The 24,307-nt window shown below is 46.1% G+C and overlaps 1 protein-coding gene and 1 pseudogene across 2 annotated transcripts in view; one reads left to right on the top strand and one right to left on the bottom strand.

Moving 5' to 3' along the window:
- Positions 1-9,767: 9,767 nt before the first annotated feature.
- Positions 9,768-10,036, bottom strand: LOC110139738 (COMM domain-containing protein 6 pseudogene; annotated as a pseudogene).
- Positions 10,037-23,152: 13,116 nt separating this feature from the next.
- The window catches only part of IL16 (interleukin 16), a 113,325-nt gene continuing 112,170 nt past the window's right edge, over positions 23,153-24,307 (top strand). For both annotated transcript variants that reach the window (XM_070478219.1, XM_070478218.1), the window contains exon 1: positions 23,153-23,300. In XM_070478219.1, coding sequence (XP_070334320.1) covers positions 23,261-23,300 — 40 coding nt within the window. In that variant the 5' untranslated portion in view covers positions 23,153-23,260. The remainder of the gene's footprint in view (positions 23,301-24,307) is intronic.

The raw sequence follows: 24,307 nt of genomic DNA, 5'->3' as shown, positions 1-24,307 counted from the left end.
TTTCTGGCTCCACTCTCTTTATCCCAACCCTGCACAGTGTACTAAGAAATAAAAAGTGGGTAGCTGTGGACTGTTGTGGCCTTACATTAAACAATTTTCCCTCTCGTATTTCTGTGTCTTCTTTTGGCTTAGGGGAATCAAGACCTCTATTTGACCAGTCCTGTATTTTGTAGTGATTTTCATATTGCAGAATCTCCTTATTTCTGCCTTATCTTTGAAACCAGCATATTAGTTGTGGCATTCATGTCATCAGACAAAATGAATATATATCTTTCCATGTGTTTGTCCATCTACTACTCATTCTTTGTGGAGTACCAAGTACCTGTGATGTGTAAGGTGTTATAATGTGTTGAAGAGATGCCCAACCCAGGAAATTAAGATGAAGATTATGACTGGTTAGCATAAAAATCCCATCAGCCCTCCCCATCCGCAGTTTCGCATCTGCAAATTCAACCAACCGCCCAACGTGTAGCATTGATGCTATGTTTATAATATGTGGGTGGTTGAGTCTGTGGATGCAGAACCTGCAGATAGGGAAGCTGGCTTAAGGAACTTGAGCGTCCTAGGGTTTTGGTGTCCGTGGGGGCCCTGGAACTGTCCTCGCAGACACCGAGTAACAACTGTGTGCCCAGAGGCGGAAAGTAAGTCACAGGTTATATAAATGCATTTTAAATAAATGCAGCTTCAAGCCAACGTGGCTTGACTGTTTTCCAGGAGGCAGTCATTACCCTGTCTATTGCAGTACAATAGGAGTTACTGCCCTTGGCTGTGCACTGGATTCACCTGTAGAGCTTTAGTAATGAATGACGCTTGGCCATAGCCCAGAAATTCAGAGTGAATGTCTGGCCCAGCAGGGAGCCTGGAGGACCCGACCCCAGAGTGGCTGGAGTGTGTTTTGTTTGGTTGGTGCCCAGTGATAGGCAGAAAAAACTGTGCAGGTTGTTGAATCATTCGTGGCTGCATGTATCAAGTTACTTGAATTTTATTTGGAAGGTGATGGGGTTCAAAGGGTTTAAGGAGAAAAGTGGCATGATTTTGCTTTAGAAAGATTATTAAGGAAGCAGCAGGGAGTGAAGGGGTCCCTGGGGAGAGATGAGGCTCTGAACTGAGGCAGTGTCAGGGAAGGTGGAGAGAACGGGATGGGTTGGAAAAGGGCTCCCTAACTTCCAGGATCTAATGCCTGAGGATCTGAGGTGGAGCTGATGTAATAACAATAGAAATAAAGTGCACAAAAATGTAATGTGCTTGAATGCAGTGGTTAAGACTCTGTGCTTCCAGTGCAAAGGTTGTGGGTTCAATCCCTGGTGGGGGAACTAAGATCCCACCTGCCGCATGGCAAAAAAAAAAATTAAAATATGTAAAGAACTCTTGTAAGTGAAAGAGAAAACCACAATCATGCCATTAGAAAAATAAGGCAAAAGGCGTTAACTGGAAATTACATGAGAAATAATTTAAGCCTTCAGTAAACATTTCAAAGCAAGTTCCAATGGAGATAATGAGATGCCTTTTTTTTTCTTCTTCTCCTGAAGAAAGGCAGTGGCAGAACCACAGAGTGTCAGAGCCCACAGGGACCAAAGCTGATTAGTCTCACAATCAGTTAAGTCCTTTGGAGAATGGAAGTAACTAGGGTAAGATTCATAGGAAAGGAAAGTGAAGTCGCTCAGTTGTGTCTGACTGTTTGTGACCCCGTGGACTGTAGCCCACCAGGCTCTTCCGTCCATGGGATTGTAAGATTTATACATATGCTGAAATCTCCTGGATGATCTAGAAGGCATTATGCTAAATGAAATCAGTCAGATAAAGACAAATACAGTATGATCCACTTACATGTAGAATCTGAAAAACAAAATGAAAACAGATTCATAGATACAGAGAAAAATGGGTGGTTGCCAGAATGGGAGGGAAGTGGTGAAATGGGTGAAATAGGCATTGGGGAGTAAAAGGTACAAACCTCCTGTTATGAAATAAGCCATAATGATATCATGTACAGCATAAAGGTCAAGGATATTGTAATGACTTTGTATGGGGACAGGTGGTGATCATTACATAATGCGTGAAAATGTTAAATAGTGACATAGTACACCTGAAACTAACATAATATTGCACATCAACTATATTTCAATTAAAAGTAAGGAAGAGAAAGGAAGGAAGGAAGGAAGGAAGAAAAGAAAAAGAGAGACAGAAAGGGACCGGTTTCTCGCCTGCCTATTTAGTCTTGCAGTTTTCCAAAGTGGCCACAAGATGTCAGTGTTAAAAATGCTAACAAGTCGGATGCCCTGGCTCAGCAGTTGAGCTTATTTTCAAATTAAGAGGGAGTTTCCAGTTTTCAAAAATGTACATTTTAAGAGGGGAAAAATCATAAAAGCACTGCAGTTAGGGTATCAGTTCATTTTTTTCCCTTGTAAAAGAAATGGTATACTAGGTGAGTGTAAAGCCTTCTTTTAAAGAACAGCATTCCAAGGGGTTGTGCCAGGGGACGTTCAGTTTTGAATATGGCCCCTCTGGGACTCTGTATAGACATTCTGTCTGAAGTCTGGACTTCTCCCCAGGAAACTGTGCTAAGCACCCAGGCCTGGGATCCTGGGGTCTGAAGCTTCCCTGAGTGACAGCAGTGTGATATCCAGGAGGTCATTCCAAGCCCTTTCTGCTTCTCTCTGGTCCTCCTCCTTGCCAAGCCTCAGTGTTCTCTGCTGGACTATCGACTTCCTCTCAGACTTGTTTGTAAGATTAAATGAATTAACATAATATATTCTTACGAATGGCAGGAGGATAATAAGTTATAAGAGTCGCTCTGGGGTCAGACAACTCAAAGAGGAGATCGGTCACTTCAGGCTTCCCCCGTGGCTCAGTGATAAAGAATCTGCCTGCCAGTGCAGGAGACGCAAGGTCAACATCTGGGCAAGAAAGATCCTCTGGAAAAGGAAATGGCAATCATCTCCAGTGTTCTTGCCTGAGGAGTCCCCTGGACAGAGGAGCTTGGCGGGCTACAGTCCATGGGGTCACAAAGAGTCAGACACGACTGAGCACGCATGCATGCGCTGGTCACTTCCTAGGTGTGTGACCTTGGACGTCTCTGTACTTCCTTGAGGCTCCCTTCACTCATAGGTGAAAGAATGACAAAAATGTCCCCCATCTCATAGGCTTGCTGTGTGATTGTATATCCTGAGCTCAGTGTCCCATCCAGTACCATATCAGTCTTCGTACCAATTATCGGGGACTTGTGCCCCTCCTGCATCTCTGGGCTCTTTGTGTGCTGCCTGTCGTTGCTACATCCTCATTTTTAAATATCTGTCTCCTCCACGTGACTGTGAACTCTTCAAATACAGAAGCTGCATGTATGCATACATAATTTTCATCTCTGTATCCTCAGTGTTCATGCTACTAAGATCCTCCCCCCTCCCTTCTCCCCAGTTTACAGATAAGTGGGTGAAAACTTGGAGAGGTAAACTGAGTTGCCCAGTGTGCATCCTCAGTCATCAGTTACTAGGTTATGTCTGACTCTTTGTCACCCCATGGACTATATATAGCCCATCAGGCTCCTCTGTCCATGGTATTTCCAAGGCAAGAATACTGGAGTGGGTTGCCATTTCCTTCTCTAGAGTTGCCCAGTATTGCACACAAGTTGGCATTCCCCCTGCAGAGCACTTGTCTCTCTTGAGTCGTCATCGTGTGTTTATTTCTCTCTGTGCCTGACTGCAGGCTCCCCAAGGGCAGGAAAACCAATTCAGAGTTGTGTTCCTAGTGTCAGAATGTCATCATTATCATCGCTAACATTTATGGAGCATGAGGTGCCAGCCACTGTTCTAAGCATCTCTTCATGTGTTCATCAGTTGAATCCTCACATATAACTTGTGAGATGGGGACCATCAGTATCTGAATGTATAAGAGAAGAGACAAAGAATGGTTAACTTCCCTGATGTTGTACAGCCAAGTAGGAGGAGAGCCAGGCTGTCTGGACCGGGGGCCAGAGCACAGCATCAGTAATTGGTGCTGCCACTCAGGCCTCTGATGCAGAAGAGGGTTCGATCCCTGGGTCAGGAAGATCCCCTGGAGAAGGAAATGACAACCCACTCCAGAATTCTTGCCTGAGAAATCCCATGGACAGAAGAGCCTGGTGGGCTGCAGTCCACGGGGTTGCAAAGAGTCGTACATGACAGAGACGGAGCACACACACAATTCACTATGAGGAACGGCCCTAGGTGTGCCTTCAAGTTCTGCGTTCAGAGCTGCTTTGAAGGTGTCCTCTGAAGGGGGCCGAGAGGACCAAGACAGCAGGGCACGATTGAATGAGTGAGAGGGCGAGTGTAAGGCAGAGCTCGCCTCTCCAGAGTTGTTCAGTCCTGGCAGTGGGAAGCAGTGGAAAAGACTGGGAGCTGCCATGAGCCAAGGTGGGACTACATGGGGACTTTTCTCAGCAGAGGGCAGTGCTCAGTTTCCTGGGCCCGCCAGGTATGCCTTGGCATACCTGGGGGTTCAGCCCCTCAACTGCATCTCGCAAGCCTGGAGGGGTGGTATTGGGCTTCATCTTGGGTACCAGCTCTGGGGATGAGTTAAGTCTCTCTGGAGCCCTGTGCTGAGCAGGATGGGGGATGTGTCCACTCTCAGTGCAGAGAGCATGACAGATGTCCTAATCTGTGTAGGAGGGGATCGTTGGCCATGCTGGGCAAACCTGCTGTCTGAGAGACCGGAATTCCTGCACCTTCTCTAGGTCTCCCAGGGCAGCCAGGCTGCCTGTCGTTGGTTTTGGGGTTCTGTCGGGGGCACTGAGTGCAATAGGCTGATCCACCCAGTATCTTAACTCGCTGCAGCCAGGTCACACACAGAGCCCCCCACCCCACATCCTCCCCCAGAGGGAGGGGAGACAGTGTCTCCATGGCCGTGTCCCCAGCTGTGGGGCCAGAGCCGCCTCCCTTCCTCCCTCTCCAGCGTCGTCTCTCAGCTCTGTTATTGTTGGCTGGTGCGAACAAGGCTGAACATCTGCCAGACATCTGCTCACGTCTCCTGTGAGTGCTCCCAACAGACAGGCAGGAAGCGGCGCTGCCCTAGACCAAGGTGCCAGGGGCGACGTGTGAGCTGCTCTGGGATGCTGCCTGGCCTGCCTGGGGCTGGTGGGACCCCTGGGGTCTCTGGGGGCTGGCCAGATGATGGGAGAACTCGGGGGTCAGTGTTTTTCCCCTCTTTCCCAGAAGGGACGGTACTCTGGTCAGTCAATGGAAGAGAGGGGAGGAGAGGGCAGATATGTTAGAAACCGTCTCCGCTATCCTGGGGAGGCAAAGACGAGAGGAACAGGCTTCTACTCCTAGGATGGGTGTGGGAAGGAGTATGGCCTTCTCAGGGCCCCAGAAAATAGACCTTGAGAGAAAGATGTGAGTGCAGGTAGTTTATTTGATGGGAATCTGTTTGAGATGATGGGAAACAAGAGAAGGAAGAGAAGGAAGTCAGTAGAAAGTGTTTTATTGAGCAGGTGTCCTTGGGGCACCTAAAACACCATCCATGGAGGAGCCAGAAAGACAGCCTCATCTCCTCTGTGGGAGGTGAGCACAGGGGTAGATTTCTTCTTCACCTCCCCTCGGCCATTGTTGAGGGCTGCCCCGAGGCCATCAGCTTCCTGGTTTTTCTGCCTGCAGCAGGGAGTGGGCTGGGAGCAAGCCTGCAGGTGCAGGGGCTTCAGTGCTGGCAGTGGGAAGCCACCAAGGGGGTGGGCAGGACACAGATGGTCCCTGCCACTAAGGCCGAATGAAGGTCAAGGATGGGGCTAGCTGGGCATTGACGTAGCAGTGGTTCCTCCTCCCTCTCCTCTCTTTTTCTTTCTTTTTTTTTTTTTAATGTGGACCATTTTAAAAGTCTTTATAGAATTTGTTACTGTATTGCTTCTGTTTTATGTTTCGGTTTTTTTGGTCGTGAGGCATGTGGGATCTCAGCTCCCCAACCAGGGTTCGAACCCACACTCCCTGCTTTGAAAGAACAAGTCTTAACCATTGGACCACCAAGGAAGAGTCCCCCACCTCTTTTTCTTTCTCATTCTCTCTGCCACTGTCACTGTGAGCTGCCCATCTCCTCCCTCCCTGCTCCTCCCCTCTCTCTCTTGTCATCCCCTCCCTTCTCCCTCTCGTGTCATCTCTCTGACTCTCACCTTTCCGTTTGTATCCACCTATCCTCTGTTTTACTTGTTGTTTATTGTTCAGTTACTAAGTCGTGTCCGCTTCTTTGCGACCCCATGGACTGTGGCACAGCAGGCCTCCCCTGTCCCTCACTATCTCCCAGAGTCGGCCCAAGTTCATATCACTGACTTCTGTGATGCCATCCAACCATTTCATCCTATGCTGCCCTCTTCTCCTTCTGCCTTCAATCTTTCCCAGCATCAGGGTCTTTGCCAGCGAGTCGATTGTTTTATTTATGTAGCCCTAATCCTGAAGGCAATGGCACCCCACTCCAGTACTCTCGCCTGGAAAATCCCATGGATGGAGGAGCCTGGTAGGCTGCAGTCCATGGGGTCGCTAAGAGTTGGACACGACTGAGCGACTTCACTTTCACTTTTCACTTTCACACATTGGAGAAGGAAATGGCAGCCCACTCCAGTGTTCTTGCCTGGAGAATCCCAGGGATGGGGGAGGCTGGTGGGCTGCCGTCTATGGGGTCGCACAGAGTCGGACATGACTGAAGTGACTTAGCAGTAGTAGCAGCAATCCTGAACAGAGAAGGGATGGGATCATAAAGGGACTTCATACTGTCTCCCAAGGGCTGGCCCTTCGTCTTATTCTAGGGGACTAAGTATTTCCTCCCTGTCCCCTGGATGAACACTCAATGAATCTCTTCAGTTCTAAAGTGTCCTATAGCTACTTTGTGTTGCTGAACACTTAAACATGGACTCCAGTTAGTGATTAAAAAGTAATTTTTCCCAGGTAATAATCAAATTCTGGACTTGATGGAAAATTGAGCCAGCCCTTCTCTCTCAGCTTGGCCCCTTGCTGGCAGGAGGTCCCTCCCTAGGTCTTCTCTCCCATCTTACCCACTGCACTTTCTAACCCTTTGGGGGTAAGAGCTTGGGGGGAGAAAAAGAGATTAGGACATGAGAAAACTTCTTCCCTGATAGTAAGTGCTAAGAGACCCAGCTTCTTTGTTCTCCCATCTTGGCCAGTGGCCACGATGAGTGTTTTTCTTTTCTTTCTTTCTTCTTTTTTTTTTTCCTGACCAAACCGAGAAGCACCTGGAATCTTAGTTCCAGGGATGGAACCCATGCCCCCTGCGGTGAAAGGGCGGGTTCCTGGACCACTAGGGAAGTTCCTGTGAGCATCTATCTTGAGGATGTTATCTGTGGGCATATCTCCCACTCCTGGGATCTTTTCTAGAGTTTTCCATGGAAGACAAATGCTCTCAGTCCCTGGGAATCCCCCATGTTTCTGAGTCTATCCTGCTGAGGTCTGTTTACTCTTCCAGGACACCTTCTGGACAGGACTAAGATGCCCACGTTCTTTCTCTGATGTGACTGGCTTCTGGATCAGTCATGGATTCTTAGAGTCCCAGCAAATTTTAGACACACAGGCCTGTCCCAGTGCAGCTGCCTATGTTTAGTGGTCATGACAGCTTCCCTCGGCCTTCTAGGCAGAGGTAGTCCCTCTGCTCTCCCCCAGCACAGCAGATGGTCTTCCCAAGGGGTGCTCATGGTAAAGAACCCGCCTGCCAATGCAGGTAGATGTAAGAGATGAGGATTTGATTCCAGGGTTAGGAAGAGCCCCTGAAGGAGGGCCCAAAAACCCACTCCAGTATCCTTGCCTGGAGAATCCCATGGACAGAGGAGCCTGGTGGACTAGAGTCCATGGTGTTGCAGAGAGTCGGACGTGACTGAAGTGATTTAGCATGCAGGTAAATTTAAAGTATTACTACCATATCCCAATGTGACCATTAAATACATAGGACTATTGGGAGAACAGACTCCAGGATGCTTTGGAGATTGGAAAGACTTCTCATAAAACAAGTATTATATATTAACCCGTATATATGGAATCTAGAAAAATAGGTACAGATGAACCAGGGAAAGGGGAGGGTGGGACAAACTGAGAGAGTAGCACAGACATATATGCAGGGCCTTGTGTAAAATAGATGGCTAGTATAGTATAATACAGGGAGCTCAGCTTGGTGCTCTGTGATGACCTAGAGGGGTGGGATGGGGGTTGGGGTAGAGGCTTAGGAGGGAGGGGATATATGTATTTATATAGCTGATTCATTGTTGTATAGCAGGAGCTAGTACAACATTGTAAAGCAATTATCTCCAGTAAAAAGAATAATAATAAAATAAAAACAAAAAGACTTCTCATAGGAAAGGCCATCCCAGGAGAAGGAAGGGCCTATATACCAGAGCATCATTTTTTTTTCCTTTTACTTAAATCACTTTAATTTTACTTGGTTACCTGGATATGGTTTTCAAAACCAAATAAGACATATATTTGTATGATTAACAAAATTATAATGTTCATTAATTTTTGGAATATATTCAGAATATATAGGATAAGGCTAGCACAAGTACATAACTAAAGAATTCATCTATACAACATTAGAAAAATAAAACAGGTCAATGACGAAGCTGTATGAAGTTACTCTTTCCTGTTTTTCAGAATCCATCTGAGAACATGCTGCCACAAATAGCCCTTTTGCTGCTAATGTCCTTGAACTTGGTTCATGGAGTGTTTTACACTGAGCAAACATATACAGGCATAAAAGGCCCACCATCCAACACCAAGACACAGTTCTTCATCCCTTGTGCCATGAAGAGTAAAGGTAAACTTAACTATATATTTTGCTCTTTTAACTGGTGGGTTGTTTCTTTCTATACTCTTTTTTTTTTCAACTTTTTATTTTGTTTTGGAATATAGCCGACTAACAATGTTGTGATAATTTCAGGGGTCGTGTATTATCCTAAAAGAGATTCTTGAAAGGCCCATACAGAGAATTCAGTTTTCAAAGGATCGGGTCAGCTGAACTGTTAAGAACCGTATCTCCCAAGTAGCTGAATAACCTGTTGATTTAAGTATTTGTAATCTTCTTCTGATTGTTATTGTTTAGTTGTTTGTTGTGTCTGACTCTCTATGACCCCATGGACTGTAGCCCGCCAGGCTCCTCTGTCCATGGAATTTGCCAGGCAAGGATACTGGAATAGGTTGCCACTTCCTTCTCCAAGGGTCTTCCTAACCCAGGGATTGAACCTGTGTCTCCTGCATTGGCAGGCAGATTCTTTAACACTGAGTCACATGGGAAGTCCATATTCTGATTACGAAGTGATAAATACTCAATGTGGAAGACTGAGGAAAAGAAAATGTTTCCCTAATTTTTAGTGTGTTTCCTTAACATATATTTTATTTTTATATTTTTTCCTGTTTGATTTTTTAAAAAATTACTTAAAAAGTGGAAAACCCAAGGTGTAATTTTCATTCAGTACTTATCATTTGATCCTTAGGCCGTTTTGTTGCAGAAAGTGAAGTCCATGTTTTTTGTTTTTTTTAATTAAGTGGTAGTTTTTTTTTATTTTAATTTTTTTTTTTTTGGAATGTGGACCATTTTTAAAGTCTTTATTGAATTTGTTACAATATTGCTTCTGTTTTATGCTTTGTTTCTTTTTTGGCCACAAGGCATGTGGGGTCCTAGCTCCCTGACCAGGGATCAAACCCACACCCCCTGTATTGAAAGAAGTCCTAACTGGACCACCAGGGAAGTCCCATGAAGTCCATGATTTTAGAATGATGGTAGCAATTCATCAACCAAGTAATCAGTTTTCACATAGTTTCAATAATTACAACAACTTCCTTGAACAGTCTGTAGAAATTCAGAAAATGTGGAATTGTCATTTCAAAAAAACTTTTTCTTTACTTGACCTATATGATCTGCCACTTTGAAACATAAGGACACTTAAGCAATCGGCAACTGTCGACCTCACAGCCACCCCCAGCTTCCACTGAAAATCTCTGAGCTGGCTGGTGACTGCGGCCTTAGCATCCAACTGTGGCTCCCTGGACCCCTCTATAGCAGGGTCCAGGGCTTCCATCACCCACTTGGGTGGAAACCTTAATCATTAGTATATTGTATATGCCACAGAATGCAGCCAGATTTATCTATGACTTTATGTGAGCAAGCCAGTGTTAAACCACTGAATTAGGGGGTGCCCATAATACACCCTAGCTTATTTGGACAAATTTAGAAGTTGTTAAAAAAAAGTAAGATGCTGCTGTAACAAAAACCTGCAGTGCATATCCATATATTGGTTAGGTAAATGGCAGTAAGGAAATGGGACTGGAGGAACTCTCAGTCCCTCTTATGCAGTGGTGAAATATTTATGATTAGTCTTCTGTGATACCTGGAAGGCACATTTGGTTCCTAATGAACTTGTAGCTCTGGGGAAAGTGGTTGGAAAATCGGAATGGTGGTAATCGCATTAGTTGTTGCTGGCTGTGTTTAACAAGGTGTTACAAGGAAAAGATGCACACAGAGAAGAATAGACTCATTTCCAAGAGTAATAACAGGCAATGGAGAAAGGCCAGAAATGAAGGTTGGAAAAATGAACCGCCTTGAGATGATAGCGTCAGAAGTGGGATTGAGAAAGACTTCAGAGTGGCCAAAGGCAAATGCAGATTCAGGGTGTGGTACCCAGTGCCGTGTCCAGGTGGAAGCAGGGCAAGAATCAAATGAAAGGTGCGGGTCTGACACCTATAATTAAAATTTCCCTCTGGTTTTTATGTCTCAGAGCAAACAGAGGAAGGACCGGAATTTCACGCTTGTGGCTGTAGGTGGCCTGAAGGCAGCCACTGTTGTATTTCATGAAAGAGGCTTGGGGATGTGAAATAAACAAATACAGCAGCTCTAGGAACCAAGTCTTGAAAGAACAGTGGGTGTGGTTCCTGGAAGATGGAACCGGAAAGTGACTACTGAGTCGTCTGAGAGTCAGACTGCCAAAAAAAAAAAAAAAAAAAAATGAAATAAGAACCCTGGCCTTAGAAAGCCTGTGATTATTCAAGACTTTTAACCCTCTAAGCACCCTGAAACTCTGATCATGCACAGGCATCGAACAGGCTGAGGAAAGCAGCCCCCAAGGGACATAGGCTTTCCAACGTCTACTGCACAGGTGGCCAAGGAGGCAATGGAAAATGGAGAACTTTCCAAAAAGTGTCCTTGATGAGCAGTAAATAAATGCAGGGCCCTCTGAGAGCAGTTGTTGTTCAGTCACTCAGTCATGTCCATCTCTTCATGACCCCATGGACTGCAGCACACCAGCCTTTCCTGTCCTTCACTATCTCCCGCAGTTTCTCAGACTCATGTCCATTGCATCGGTGATGCCATTTCAACCATCTCATTCTCTGCCATGCCTGTTCAAATACAGAGTATCAGTGACTGTTTTTGCATTACAATGGCAGGGTTGAATAGCTGTAGCAGAGACCTCATGGCCTGCAATCCTCACATATTTACTTTCTGGCCCTGAAGAAGAAGTTTGCCAACTCCTGCTCTAGAAAGGTGCTTCTCAGAACTGAGAGCAGCCACTTCTGGCTTTATACAAGGAGCCGTGTGTCTGCTGGAGATTCTGAGCTTTTGAGCTGGGGGCTATAAATTGATGGGGTAATGGGTCATTGCTCATGGGTTGGAAGTGTTTTCTTTGTGGGAGAACGGAGAAAAAGAATATTTGGTGACCAGACTGTAGCTGAGACATTGAGTGCGCACTGAACATCCTTGTGCTCTTTCTAGCTGCCCCGCGGTTGAGCATGGTCAGAGGGTAAGTTCTAGACAGTTGATCATGAATGAAAATGACATGTGTCAGGTCTGGCCTGAGGCCTTGAAAAGCCCATATGTAAGTCTCTATGCTCTCTTGTCCTCTGTTCTGGAACTCTGAATTCAACTAGTGTTGAGATGGTGGAGACACAGGAAGGAGACAGCCTGGGTCCCTGAGTCACCACCTGGAAAGGGCTGCCTTGGAGAGTGGCCTGGGTTGCATCAGATTTTGTGCTGATGAGAAATAAACTTCCATTGGGATTAAAATGCTGAGAGTTGAGGATTGATTTTGTTATTGCAGCTGAAGCTGATATTCTTTAAGAAAAAATTTTTATTGAATTACAGTTGACATACAACATTAATTTCAGGTGTACAACACAGTGATTCAATATTTGGATATATTGTGATATGATCACCACACTAAGTCTAGTTAACATTCATCATCAGGCATAGTTACAGAATTGTTTTTCTTGTGTTGAGAACTTTTAAAATCTATTCTTAGTAACTTTCAAATATGCAAGGCAGTATTATTAACCTTGGGCTTCCCTGGTGGCTCAGAGGTAAAGAATCTTCCTGCCAATGCAGGAGACACGAGTTTGATCCTTCAGTTGGGAAAATCCCCCAGAAAAGGAAATGGCAACCCACTCCAGTATTTTTGCCTGGGAAATTCCATGGACAGAGAAGCCTGGCAGGCTACCGTCCATGAAGTCACAAGAAATTGGACACAACTAAACACACTCATACACATGACTTATTTATAACTGGAAGTTTATATCTCTTAACTCCCTTCACTCATTTTGCCCACACTCCTTCCACCACCCCACCCTGGCTGCCCACCTGTAGCAACCACTACTCTGTTGTCTGTATCTATGAGCTTGGGGGTTCTTTTGTGTTGTTTTTTCAGTTTCCACACATAAGAGAAATCATACTCTATTTTTCTCTGTCTGACTTCTTTCATTAAACATCCTACTCTCAAGGACCATCCATGTTGTCACAAATAGCAAGATTTCATTCTTTTTATGGGTAAATAATATTCCACTGTGTGTGTGTGTGTACATAGCAATAAGTGAGTGAGTGAAAGTTGCTCATTTGAGTCCAACTCTTTGCAACACCATGGATTGTAGCCCACCAGGCTCCTCTGTCCATGGAATTTTCCAGGCAAGAATACTGGAGTGGGTAGCAGTTCCCTTCTCCAGGGGATCTTTCTGACCCAGGGATCGAACCGAGGTCTCCTGCATTGCAGACAGATTCTTTACCATCTGAGCCACCAGGGAAGCCCCTAAATAAAAGAAATATATATGTGTTATATATGTATGTGTGTGTATATATATATATATATATGTATATATATGTGTGTATAAATATAAAGGTTTTTTTTGTCTCTATCCATTCATCCATTGATGGACACCAAGCTTGTTGCCATGTCTTGACTATTGTGAAAAATGCTGCAGTGAACATATCTTTCCAAATTAGTGTTTCTGTTTTCTTTGGGTAAATATCAGAAGTGGAATTGTTGGATCATGTGGTAGTTCTATTTTTGATTTCTTGAGGAACCTCCATACTGTTTTCCACACTGGCTGCATCAACTTACATTCCCACACATAGTGCACAAGGGTTCCCTTCTCTCCACATCCTCACCAACACCTGCTGCTTCTTATCTTTTTGGTACCAGCCATTTTAACAGGTGTGAGGTGACATACTATTGTGGTTTTGATTTGCATTTCTCTGATGATTAGTGGTGTTGAGCACCTTTTCATATACTGAAACTGCTGTTCTGTGTGATAGACTATATATCACACTATGGAATAATTTAAATAAAATTGAGTTTATACTTGTATATAATTATTATTCAGTTATGCAATTTTGTATTTATAAATTAATAGCTTTGCATGCTATGTAAAATAGTCTTTGAAACACAACTTTTAATAACTTTCTAATACATCATTGATTATTTCTCTGATAATGCACAGAGCTTAAAAAAGCATGGTGAGAAAGACAAGTTCATCCATTGTGCGTAAAAGGGTGCATATATGTGTGCTAAATGTGTTGCTTCACTGGTGTCCAACTCTTTGTGACCCTATGGACCATAGCCTTCCAGGCTTCCCTGTCCCTGGGATTCTCCAGGCAAAGAATACTGGAATGGGTTGCATGCCCTCCTCCAGTGGGTCTTCTGGACCTAGGGATCAAATCCGCGTCTCATGTCTCCTGCATTGGCAGGTGGGTTCTTTACCACTAGCGCCACCTGGGAAGCCTGGTATAAAAGGGTAACTGCAATTTTCCTGAAATACAATTTAACACTGTGTGTATTTCCTGTGACCCAGTAATTCTATATGTGGAAACTTATCATCAGGCAATAATAAGAGATGTGGACAAAAACGGATACACAAAAGATTTTTGTTTTAGCTTTATAATATCGGAGTTGGAAATCATCTAAAATGTTCAACAGGAACCAGTTACATCACCAACAGCATCTCTGCAGGTGCTGCCTGTTTGTTGATGTGGCTTGTTTAGCATCAGATGCTTGCAGCTTGAGGCACGAAACATATATCTGATCTATAAGTACATATCAGATGCACCCCCCTTCACACTGTACCTCTTCATTCCCTGCTGACTGCTTTACGATTAGAGATGCGGCTGGCCAAGTCTTGTCTCCTTTTCAATTCTCTGGCAACTCATGACTTCTGGCTGCAAAGATTCTTCAGATGGTGTCTTGGACATCAAACAGCGACAGCCCAACATTTGGTTACATAAAGTGCAAATGAATCATGAACACGTGGATTATATTTCCGTTCAAATACACAGGGATTTCAATTTATGGGAAATGGACTGTGGGCTGCATGAATTAGCGCTAGGTTTGGGAAATTGGTTGAAACCCTGACCAGATCCTCAGTTTAGTTATATCCATCTGCTCTCCCCAACCCCCACCCACCCCAATCCCCCTCCTTAGCACCCTAGAAATGACAGCTGTTTCGTTCCAGGAGATGCTAAAAGCTAGTCTCTTCTCCAAGAAAGACAGGAGGCCAACTTGATTTGCCAGAGGTTCCTGAAGTTTATTTCTTTTGTCCCAAAGCCAACAACGACTAAACAAAATACAAAACGGACCCTCCCTTCCCCTTGGCTTCTGTGTTGGAACTTTCTTAATTTTTATTTCTCTCTTTAGTTTCTTTTCTGCCTTGATGTTGCATGTCTCTTCCACTGCTGATCCCTTAAATGTTGGAATTTCCTGAGGCTCCCTCCTGAGCCCATTGTCCTTATTGTATTTTGTGCATGTTCAGACATGTCCAACTCTATGCAGTCTCAAGGACTGTAGCACGCCAGGCTCCTCTGTCCAGGGGATTTTCCCTGAAAGAATGCTGGAGTGGGTTGCCATGCCCTCTTCCAGGGGATCTTCCCAACCCAGGGATTGAACCCATGTCTCTTGTGTCTCCTGCATCGGCAGGTAGGTTCCTTACCTCTAGTGCCACCTGGGAAGCCCCATTTGCTTAGCTGCAAATGGAATCCTGCAGAGAACAAGGACAGCAGCTGATTAAGGTGTGGAGGACAGGGGTTAGGGAGGATCAGAGACTAGAACTGTGGAAGGAAGAGGAAAGGGGACCCATGGCCCTAGAGGAACAGCTGCTGTGTCCCCCGCAGACAGCACAGACTCAGAGACAACCACCAAGAGAGCTCCAGGCCGGCAGGGAGGCTGACGGCTCCCTGGTGTTTCTCCTGGGGCCAGTGTCAGGGGAAGGAGGTGTGAGGTGGCCGGGGAGTGAGACTGCCTTCAAGATCAAATGTAATGCCATCTCCTCCATGAAGTCCAGTCTACAGCAGGGGTCCCCAACCTCCAGGTCATGGACCGGTGGGTACCTTCTGTCAGATCAGCGGTGGCATTATATTAGAAATAAAGTGCACAACAAATGTAATGTGCCCATGTACCCCAATGTTCATGTAGCACTATTTACAACAGCCAGGATGTGGAAGCCACCTAGATGTCCATTGACAGATGACTGAATAAAGAATCTGTGGTACATACATACAATGGAATATTACTCAGCCATAAAAGGAATGCATTTGACTCAGTTCGAATAAGGTGGATGAACCTAGAGCCTATTATCCAGAATGAAGTAAGCAGAAATACAAATCTTGTTTATTAACGCATATATATGGAATCCAGAAAGATGGTACTGAAGACTGCTGTCTTCACAGCAGTGAAGACACAGACATAAAGAACAGATTTGTGGACAGAGGTTGAGGAGGGGAAGGAAAGGGAGGGACGAATGGAGAGAGTAGCAGAGAAACATATACACTGCCATACAGACAGCCAGCGGGAATTTGCTATATGACATAGGGAGCGCAAGGCGGTGCTCTGTGACAACCTAGAGGGGTGGGATGGGGAGGGAGGTGGGAAGCAGGTTCAAGAAGGAGGGGACCTATGTGTACCTATGGCTGATTCATGTTGATGGATGGTGGAAACCAACACAATGTTGTAAAGCAGTTATCCTCCCATAAAAAATAAATTAATTAAAAATATGTAACGTGCTTGAATCAACCCTAAACCATCCCTGGCATTTTCAGTCTGTGGAAAAACTATCTTCCACGAAATCCATCCATAGTGCCCAAAAGGTTGGGAACCACTGTGTGTTCTCATCACTGGAGTTCCTGTCCCTCCTTGAGCACGCTCCAGACCCTTAAGCCAGTCCAGTCCTCCCCGACTTTGCGTCCTCAGCTCCCCACTGTCCTCCCACTCTGCCTTTTGGACACTGGACTGGATCTAGGCTTCACTACTTGGCTCTTGGACTTCCCTTGAGAATAAGCTCTGGCCTTTGGTGCTGCCTCCCTCTACTTCAGACTGCCTCGGAGAGGACGCCTGGCCTTGGGTGGACCCTGGGCCTCTTTTGAGTTGGCATCCATCCAGGCACATCCAGTTCCCCCTGGAGAGGTGGAATTCAGACAGTGGTCCTTTGTCTCCCTGGCTTAGCACTCAGCATCCATTTCAGCATCCCTGCTGAGCCTCTCCCAGGTCTCCCCAGCTGGACCACTGAGTAATCTCTCCATTGCAAGGCTGAACTCACACGACCTTCCAAATAGTGGGCTTGTTACCTATCCATCACCTCTAGGGAGAGCAAAGGCAGGACATCCCAGGGCTTACCATGAGACTTTCATGTTTGTTCTGGTTCCCAAGTCATCTCTGTGCCCCACTGGGTCCCCGGATACTTCCTGCATCCCTGCCTGGGCTGGCGCTGCTGTCTCTGTCCTTCTTGCTCCCTGCGCTGCAGCACACAGCCTGGCTGAAGCTCATGGTCCGCAAGCCAGCCAGAGGGTGGCCTCTAGAATCTGTGGACAACTTGTTAGTTCCTTTCCTACCTTCTTGTCTAGGTTGGAGGAGGTAACCATGCTTTTTTAAATTTTATTTTATTGGAATGTAGTTGCTTCACAGTGTTGTATTAGTTTCTGCTATACTACAAAGTGAATCAGCTATGTGGTAGTTTAGTTACTAAGTTGTGTCCGACTCTTTGTGACCCCATGGACTGTAGCCCGCCAGGCTCCTCTGTCCATGGGAATTCCCAGGCAGGAATGCTGGAATGGGTTGCCATTTCCTTCTCCAGGGGATCTTGCTGAGTCAAGGAAGGACTAAGTGTGCCTCCTGCATTGGCAGGAGTGTTCTTTACCACTGAGACACCTGGGAAACCCCATATTCTCTTATATTCTGTGTTTATAATTGAGATTGTGTCATTTGACCCCATCTCCATTCACTTGGGTTAGGGGTGTCTTCAGAGAGGAAGGAGCTGTCATTGTTCAGTTGCTGAGTCATGTCTGACTCTTTGTGACCCCATGGACTGCAGCACACCAGGCCTCCCTGTCCCTCACCATCTCCCAGAGTTTGCCCAAGTACATGTCCAAAGATGCGATGATGCCATCCAACCATCTCGTCCTCGGTCATCCTCTTCTCCTCCCGCCCACAATCTTTCCCAGCATCAGGGTCTTTTCCAATGAATCGGCTGTTCACATCAGGTGGCCTAAGCATTGGAGCTTCAGCTGCAGCATCGATCCTTCCAATGAATATTCAGGGTTGATTTCCTTTAGGATTGACTGTTTTGATCTCCTTGTCTTCCAGGGGACTCTCAAGAGTCTTCTCCAGCACCATAGTTCAAAAGCATCAATTCTTCAGCACTCTGCCTTCTTTATTGTTCAGCTCTAACATCTCTACATATATAGACATGTTCCTTTTGGAAAAGTAGGAAGTGTAGAGAAAAAGAAATGAAAAGCACTTATAATCTCTCTCACTAGCCAGAGATAATCTCTGTTTATGTTGTGGCATATACTATCAATAATAATCTATTTTCAGAAAAAATTGCCATTTTCCATATTTCTCTGTTATTGAACTTAACTCTTTAACCCCCAGTTTCCTGGACTGTGAGTTTTTAAAAATATTTATTTATCTGACTGCACTGGGTCTTAGTTGCAGCACTTGGGACTTTTAGCTGCGGCATGTGGGATCTAGTTCCCCAACCAGGGACTGAACCCAGGCCCCTGGCATTGGGAGTGTGGAGTCTTCAACACTGGACCACCAGGCAAATCCTGAAGATGGAAAATGGATTTTGCTAATCGAAAGTAAATTTAGTCATTCCTGGTTTACTCCTGATCTTAGTCAGGTCTCCTCTGGGTTCCTGCAGCCAGTTGAGTGTCTCCCTGCCTGGTTGTTATGTGAGATGGTGGCCCTGAGGAAGGTGTACAGAGCCTGTGGTCCCCTCTTTGAGGCATTCTCTGTAGAGGGAGCTGCCAGCTTCTCCTTTGTCCGAGAGGTTCCACCCACTCCGTGTTAGCCACCCAGGGATCTGATTATCTCACCACAAAGGTCACACTGCTTTGTCCACATCCAGCCATCCAGAGCTCCTAGGTCAGCTGGGGCCTTCGGGTTATTCCGGGCATCTCTTCCAAGTTTACCTCTTCAGGAAACTTTGAGCTCCTCTCTCCCACCCTACCTCCACCCTCCCATGGGAACTCAGGGGATGGTTCCAGGATCTTGGTCTAACCATCCCACGTGGACATTTCCAATCCGAGTTGGCTCAGGACACTCAAATGAGGCTCTTTCCTGCCAGCATTTCAGGCTGAATGTGGGACCCAGGTCTCTGAGTCATGTCTTATCCCCAATCTGTACTATCTGTGTGTCTTGGTGCCAGCCACAAAGGGGCAGAAGTGAGGCGCGCCCCTGCAGCCGCTGTTCTTTGAAACTCATCCTCCCTTCAGTTGGGCAGAATTTTATCTTCTCTCAAATAAGAAAGTAGCCTCTCTTATATCATCAAGAGTTTTGCCCAAATCTGTGGGTTTATGGTATAAATGTTGTGCTCTGTATCCTCCAGGCCCTGCTCTTTGTAATCCAAGCCAAGCTTTCATCACTGAAGAAACAAACAAAATACACACAAATTCAAATGTGTCAGTGTCCTATTGCTGAGGTAACAAATTGCTACAAAATGAGTAGCTTAAAACAATACATAGTGGGACTTCCCTGGTGGTCCAGTGGTTGAGACTCTGCCTGCCAATGCAGGCGACGTGAGTTCGATTCCTGATCCGGGAAGATCCCATGTGCCACGGGGTAACTAAGCCCATGCATCCCAGCTACTGAGCACGTGCTCTAGAGACTGTGAGCCGTAACTACTGAAGCCTGCACACCCTAGAGCCCATGCTCTACAATAAGAGAAGCCACTTCAGTGAGAAGCCTGAGCACTGCAACTAGAGAGTAGTCCTTGCTCATTGCAACTAGAGAAAGCTCATGTGCAGCAGTGAAGACCCAGCACAGCCGTAAATAAATAAATTTATTTAAAAATACCAAAACCATCTTAGAGTGCTGGAAGTCAAAAGTCCACATTGGGTCTCCATGGGCTAGAATGAAAAGTGTTGGCAGAGTTAGCATTCTTATCTGGGCATTGGAGGGGAGAATCCTTTCCCCTGCTATTGCTGGCTCCTGGAGGCTGTCTCCATCCTCGGCTTATGGCCCCCGTCTGCATCATCAAAGACAGCAGTATCGCTTCTTCAAGACTCTCTCTAACTCTGACCTCCTCTTCTGCCTCCCTCTCCCACTTTTAAAGACACTTCTGGCTTTATTTGGCCCACCTGGGCCATCCAGGATAATCCCTCTACTTTAATTGGAATATAGTTGCTTTACATTGTTGTGCTAGTTTCTGCTCTACCACAAAGTGAATCACCTGTATGTTTTTGTATATATGTACATCTTCTCCCTCTTGAGCCTCCCTCCCACACTGTCCATCCCACCCCTCTAGGTCATCACAGAGCACTGAGCTGAGCTCCCTGCCTTATACAGCAGCTTCCTACCAGCTATCTTTTTACACATGGTCGTGTGTAAAGGTCAATGCTACTCTCTCAGTTTGTCCCACTGTTTTAAAGTCAGCTGATTAGCAACCTTAATCCCCTCTTGCATGTCACATAACATGTTCACAGGTCCCTGAAAATAGCATGTGGACATCTTTGGAGGGGCCACTCTTCTACCTACTAATCAAATAATAATTCCTTTGTCAAAGGCTTAATTCATATGATCAAAACCTATGACCTTCAGAAGTATAGTCTTTGTTACTGATTTAAGAAAATTTACTTTGGAGTCCCAAAGCCAGTGATTTGAACTAATTTTTTTTAAATTTAGAAATGTTTCTATCATCCTATAAGTGTTATGAATTGAAAGCTATTGCTATTCTCTGACTTTGAGAATAACCTAATGGATATTGGAAAACTTAATGGATACTGGGAAGCCCATGAAGAAAAATAAAAATCCCTCTTTTTTTTTTTTTGGCCATGCCTTGACATGTGTGATCTTAGTTCTTCAATCAGGATGGAATCTGTGGCCCCTGCAGTGGGAGTAGAGGGTCTTAACCACTGAACCACCAGGGACATCCACCCCAAATCCCTCAATTTTAGTTCTCCAAATTTAATTTTGCTTCGTGCATATGGATCACACTATACACTCTGTGTTTGTTACCTGATTTAATTCGCTTAGTGATGTAATACATTTCTGACAATGTTATTGTTGTTTAGTCACTCAGTTGTGTCTGACTCTTTTTCGAGTCCATGGACTGTAGCCCACCAGGCTCCTCTGTCCATGGAATTCTTCAGGCAGGAATACTAGAGTGGGATGCCATCTTCTTCTCCAGGGGATCTTACTGACCCAGGGATCAAACCCAACTCTCCTGCCACTAGCAGGTGGGTTCATTACCCCTGAGCCACCAGGAAAGCTCTTCTATGACAATTAATCTTTATTACATCATTTTAATTTCTGCAGAGTATTCCCCTGTCTGGCTGGCTTCCCATTGTTGGTGCACCTGGGAACCACTAGAATGCAAGGCCAGGGTCTGGCCCTCGTGGCTCTTTGTGCATAGAGTACCTGCAGCGTGGCCTGGGCAGTCAGTTGGCTACTATGTGCAAGGTAGAGCAGGCAGCAGGAAGTGCCAGCTCTGGATCCCAACCCTTATCCTGGGAGAAGGATGACCCTCAGGGAGCTGTTCTGACTCCAGGTGTTGACAGCAGAGGTTTTTAAAATTTTTTTCCCCCTGGCACCCTGCAGCACTGCCCAGAGAAATGATTATTTGAGGGAGGTGGTAGGTGGGGAGGTGGGGGAAAGGTGGAGTGGTCACAGTGACCTGGAGGTGGTTTAATTGAGTGATGGTGATTCAAGACTCTGAACAGTGGTGCTGAGTGAAGTTAGACAGAGAAGGAGGAATATTGCTTGACATCCCTTATGGGCAGAATCTTTAAAAAGGGGTGATAAGAATGAACTTATTTACAAAACAGAGTCACAGACTTAGAGAAGGATCTTATGGTTGCCAGAGGGAAGGATATAGGGAAGGGATAGTTAGGGAGTTTGGGATGGACATGTACCTAACTGCTATATTTAAAATGGATAACCAACAAGGATCTACTGTATAGCATGGGAACTCTGCTCAATGTTATACGGCAGCCTGGACAGGAGGGGAGTTTGGGGGAGAATGAATACATGTATATGTATGGCTGAGTCCCTTTGCTGTCCACCTGAAACTATCATAGCATTGTTAATCGGCTATGCCCCAATACAAAATTTAAAAAGTTTTATTTAAAAAAGGCTATGAATGGGGACTTCCCTGGTGGTCCAGTGGCTAAGACTCCGCACTCCCAAGGCAGGGGGCCCAGGTTTGATCCCTGGTCAGGGAACTAGATTCCTCATGCAACTAAGACCCGGTGCAGCCAAATAAGTAAATAAATATTTTTTAAAAGGCTATGAATGGGGGGAGTGACATCGGTCAGGAGGCCAGAGGCATCCATGGCAGGGGCCCATCCCTGGAAGACCTGGGCCACTTGGCAGGTGACAGGTAACCCAGGAGCTGACTCAGGGTCTGTCACTCCTGCTTCCCTGGCGGCTTTTTCTCTATCAAACATAGCAGGCTTTTCCTTGCGTCTGCTGTCACATTGCCATGTCCTGAAAACCATCAAATTCTTCCCCAGCTTTCAGCCCCAACTCTTTGCCCACTTACTGTATATTCTTTTGGTCTTTCTGGTGGGGGGAATCCAAGGATTTCTTTAACCCAGCAATCAAATCGGTCATTTAAAATAATAGTATGCCTGTCCAAGTCTAAAAATAGATCCTTCAGGGTATGGGAAGGCTAACAAGGGGAAGTTGGACAGAGAGCACTGCGAAAGTTTCGGAGCCCAGTTCCCCAGGGCTTGTGTCCACTTTTCTTTCATCCCTCCTCCTCTTGACAAGGGCGGGAGTCAGGGCGCCTTCTGTTTGTCTTGATTCAAGTCAGCCTCCACCTTCCCCCGAGCCCAACTGCCCTTCTCAGGACACAGACTGCATTCACCCCGCCTCACTCCGCCCCAGCCCCGCGCAAATTTTATGAAAGCCGTTTTCACTGGGATTCAACAGGCGCTGTGTGTGTGTGTGGTGTGTGTGAAGGAGAAAATGAATCACTTCGACTTTGGGCAAGGACTGGAGGTGTCGTGTTTGTCCCTTGCAATGACATGAACACATCAGAACTCATTAAAAAGAAAAAAAACAAACAAAAACGACTGAGGGTGGGAAGTGGGGGGGAACTGACTCCAGCCCTTGGGATGATCTGAAAAGTTCAGCACGTTTTCCATACATTAGACCTCAGAGAGCATCATGTTCTGCCCGCTCGCAACAGACTCCCAGTCCAAGGGAAAGTTTGAGGTTTTACATTTCTGTTTGTGGTACAGGAAAAGGCTTGTGATCTGAGGGCTTGATTCAGTGAAATTACATCGCCTTCTACACATTCGCTTCACAAGGAGGGCAGGAGTTGGAAGCGACTGTTTTGAGACGTTAAAGATTTGCTGGCAGAGGGAAAGGGATTTTTTTTCCTCCCTCCCTGCCGGCGGGGGGAAAAACAGTTCTAACGAGGAGTTACTTTGTAATTTTAACTCCCATTCAAATAGTCCCAGCCCTAGAAGCTGCTGTTGATCCCCCAAGACTTCTTGATCCGGACCCAGAGGGACCAGTCACGGCTCTCCCACATCCTCAGAGCCCCCCGACATGAGTTTGCAGAAGAGGGTCTTCCCACGGAAGGAGAATGGTGAGTGGGACTGAATCACGGGAGGTGGAGAGGGAGGGTTTGACTTTTTCTTTTTGACACTCTCCCAGAGGGGAGGAAGCACAGAAAAGCATCGTTCTGGTTATACTGTGTTGTGTTTGTGTGCGCGTGTGTGCGTGCGCGTGTGTGGTGCAGTCCCTCCCTGTCTGTCTGCGTTGTCCTTGCGGAAGCTGGTTGAGTGCTCACTAGGCTGCTTGTCAGAAGGGTGAAGGGTGGACTTTATTGCAGAACCCCCCAAAGGGGATGAGAGAAAGCCCTGGCTAGGGCAGCCGGTTTCTACCTGCCCTTCCTTCCTCTGTGAGGGGTCCTGCCAACTTTCAGGGACAAGGGCGTCGATGTCTAAATGTCCAAAGTTGTCAGGGTCCCCACGGCTGTGCTCTGCTTCTAACAGGATGCAGAACAGGAGGGGGCGCTGCTCGGCATCTGGGCGAGACAGAAGAGCAGGTCTCTGGAGCAGGGACCCCCCTCTGAGCCTTCTCGGATCTAAGTGCTGGGAGGGGCGCCAGGTCCTCGGGCCAGACTCCCTGCCTTGCTGCAGGTACAGCCTCTGCAATCGGTCAGATGGTTTCTTATAACAACCTCCTCCTTTCACTCCGGAAACATAAACAAACAGGCATCAGGGGAAAGGATTTTAACCCCTCAGCCCAGCTTTTAAGTCAACACTGGCAAAGCTTCAGCTCTGTTGTAACTTTGGCAGAAGAGAATAAACACGTGGTTTTCTTTTAAAAAAGAAAGAGAAGCAAGTCAAAGGCACATTTCTGACTTTCCTAGTTATAGGAGGAAGATACTGCTGAGAGGCTGGAACCCTGAGATCCATTTGGTTAGGTTCCATTAAAGTGTCTCTGACTTCAGAAGAAAGGCAGTGCAGCATAGGGACCAAGACCCCAGGGCTGCAGGGTCTGGCTGCTGAGATGGAGCCTTAGCTCTGAGATGAATGGGCTAGTTGGTTTGGGGGAAGGTAATTAACCTCTCAGGGCTTCCCTGTTGGC

This window comes from Odocoileus virginianus, chromosome 16, assembly GCF_023699985.2.
Source record: "Odocoileus virginianus isolate 20LAN1187 ecotype Illinois chromosome 16, Ovbor_1.2, whole genome shotgun sequence".
In the NCBI taxonomy this organism is placed as follows: domain Eukaryota; kingdom Metazoa; phylum Chordata; class Mammalia; order Artiodactyla; family Cervidae; genus Odocoileus; species Odocoileus virginianus.
This window is presented reverse-complemented; position numbering and strand designations above follow the sequence as displayed.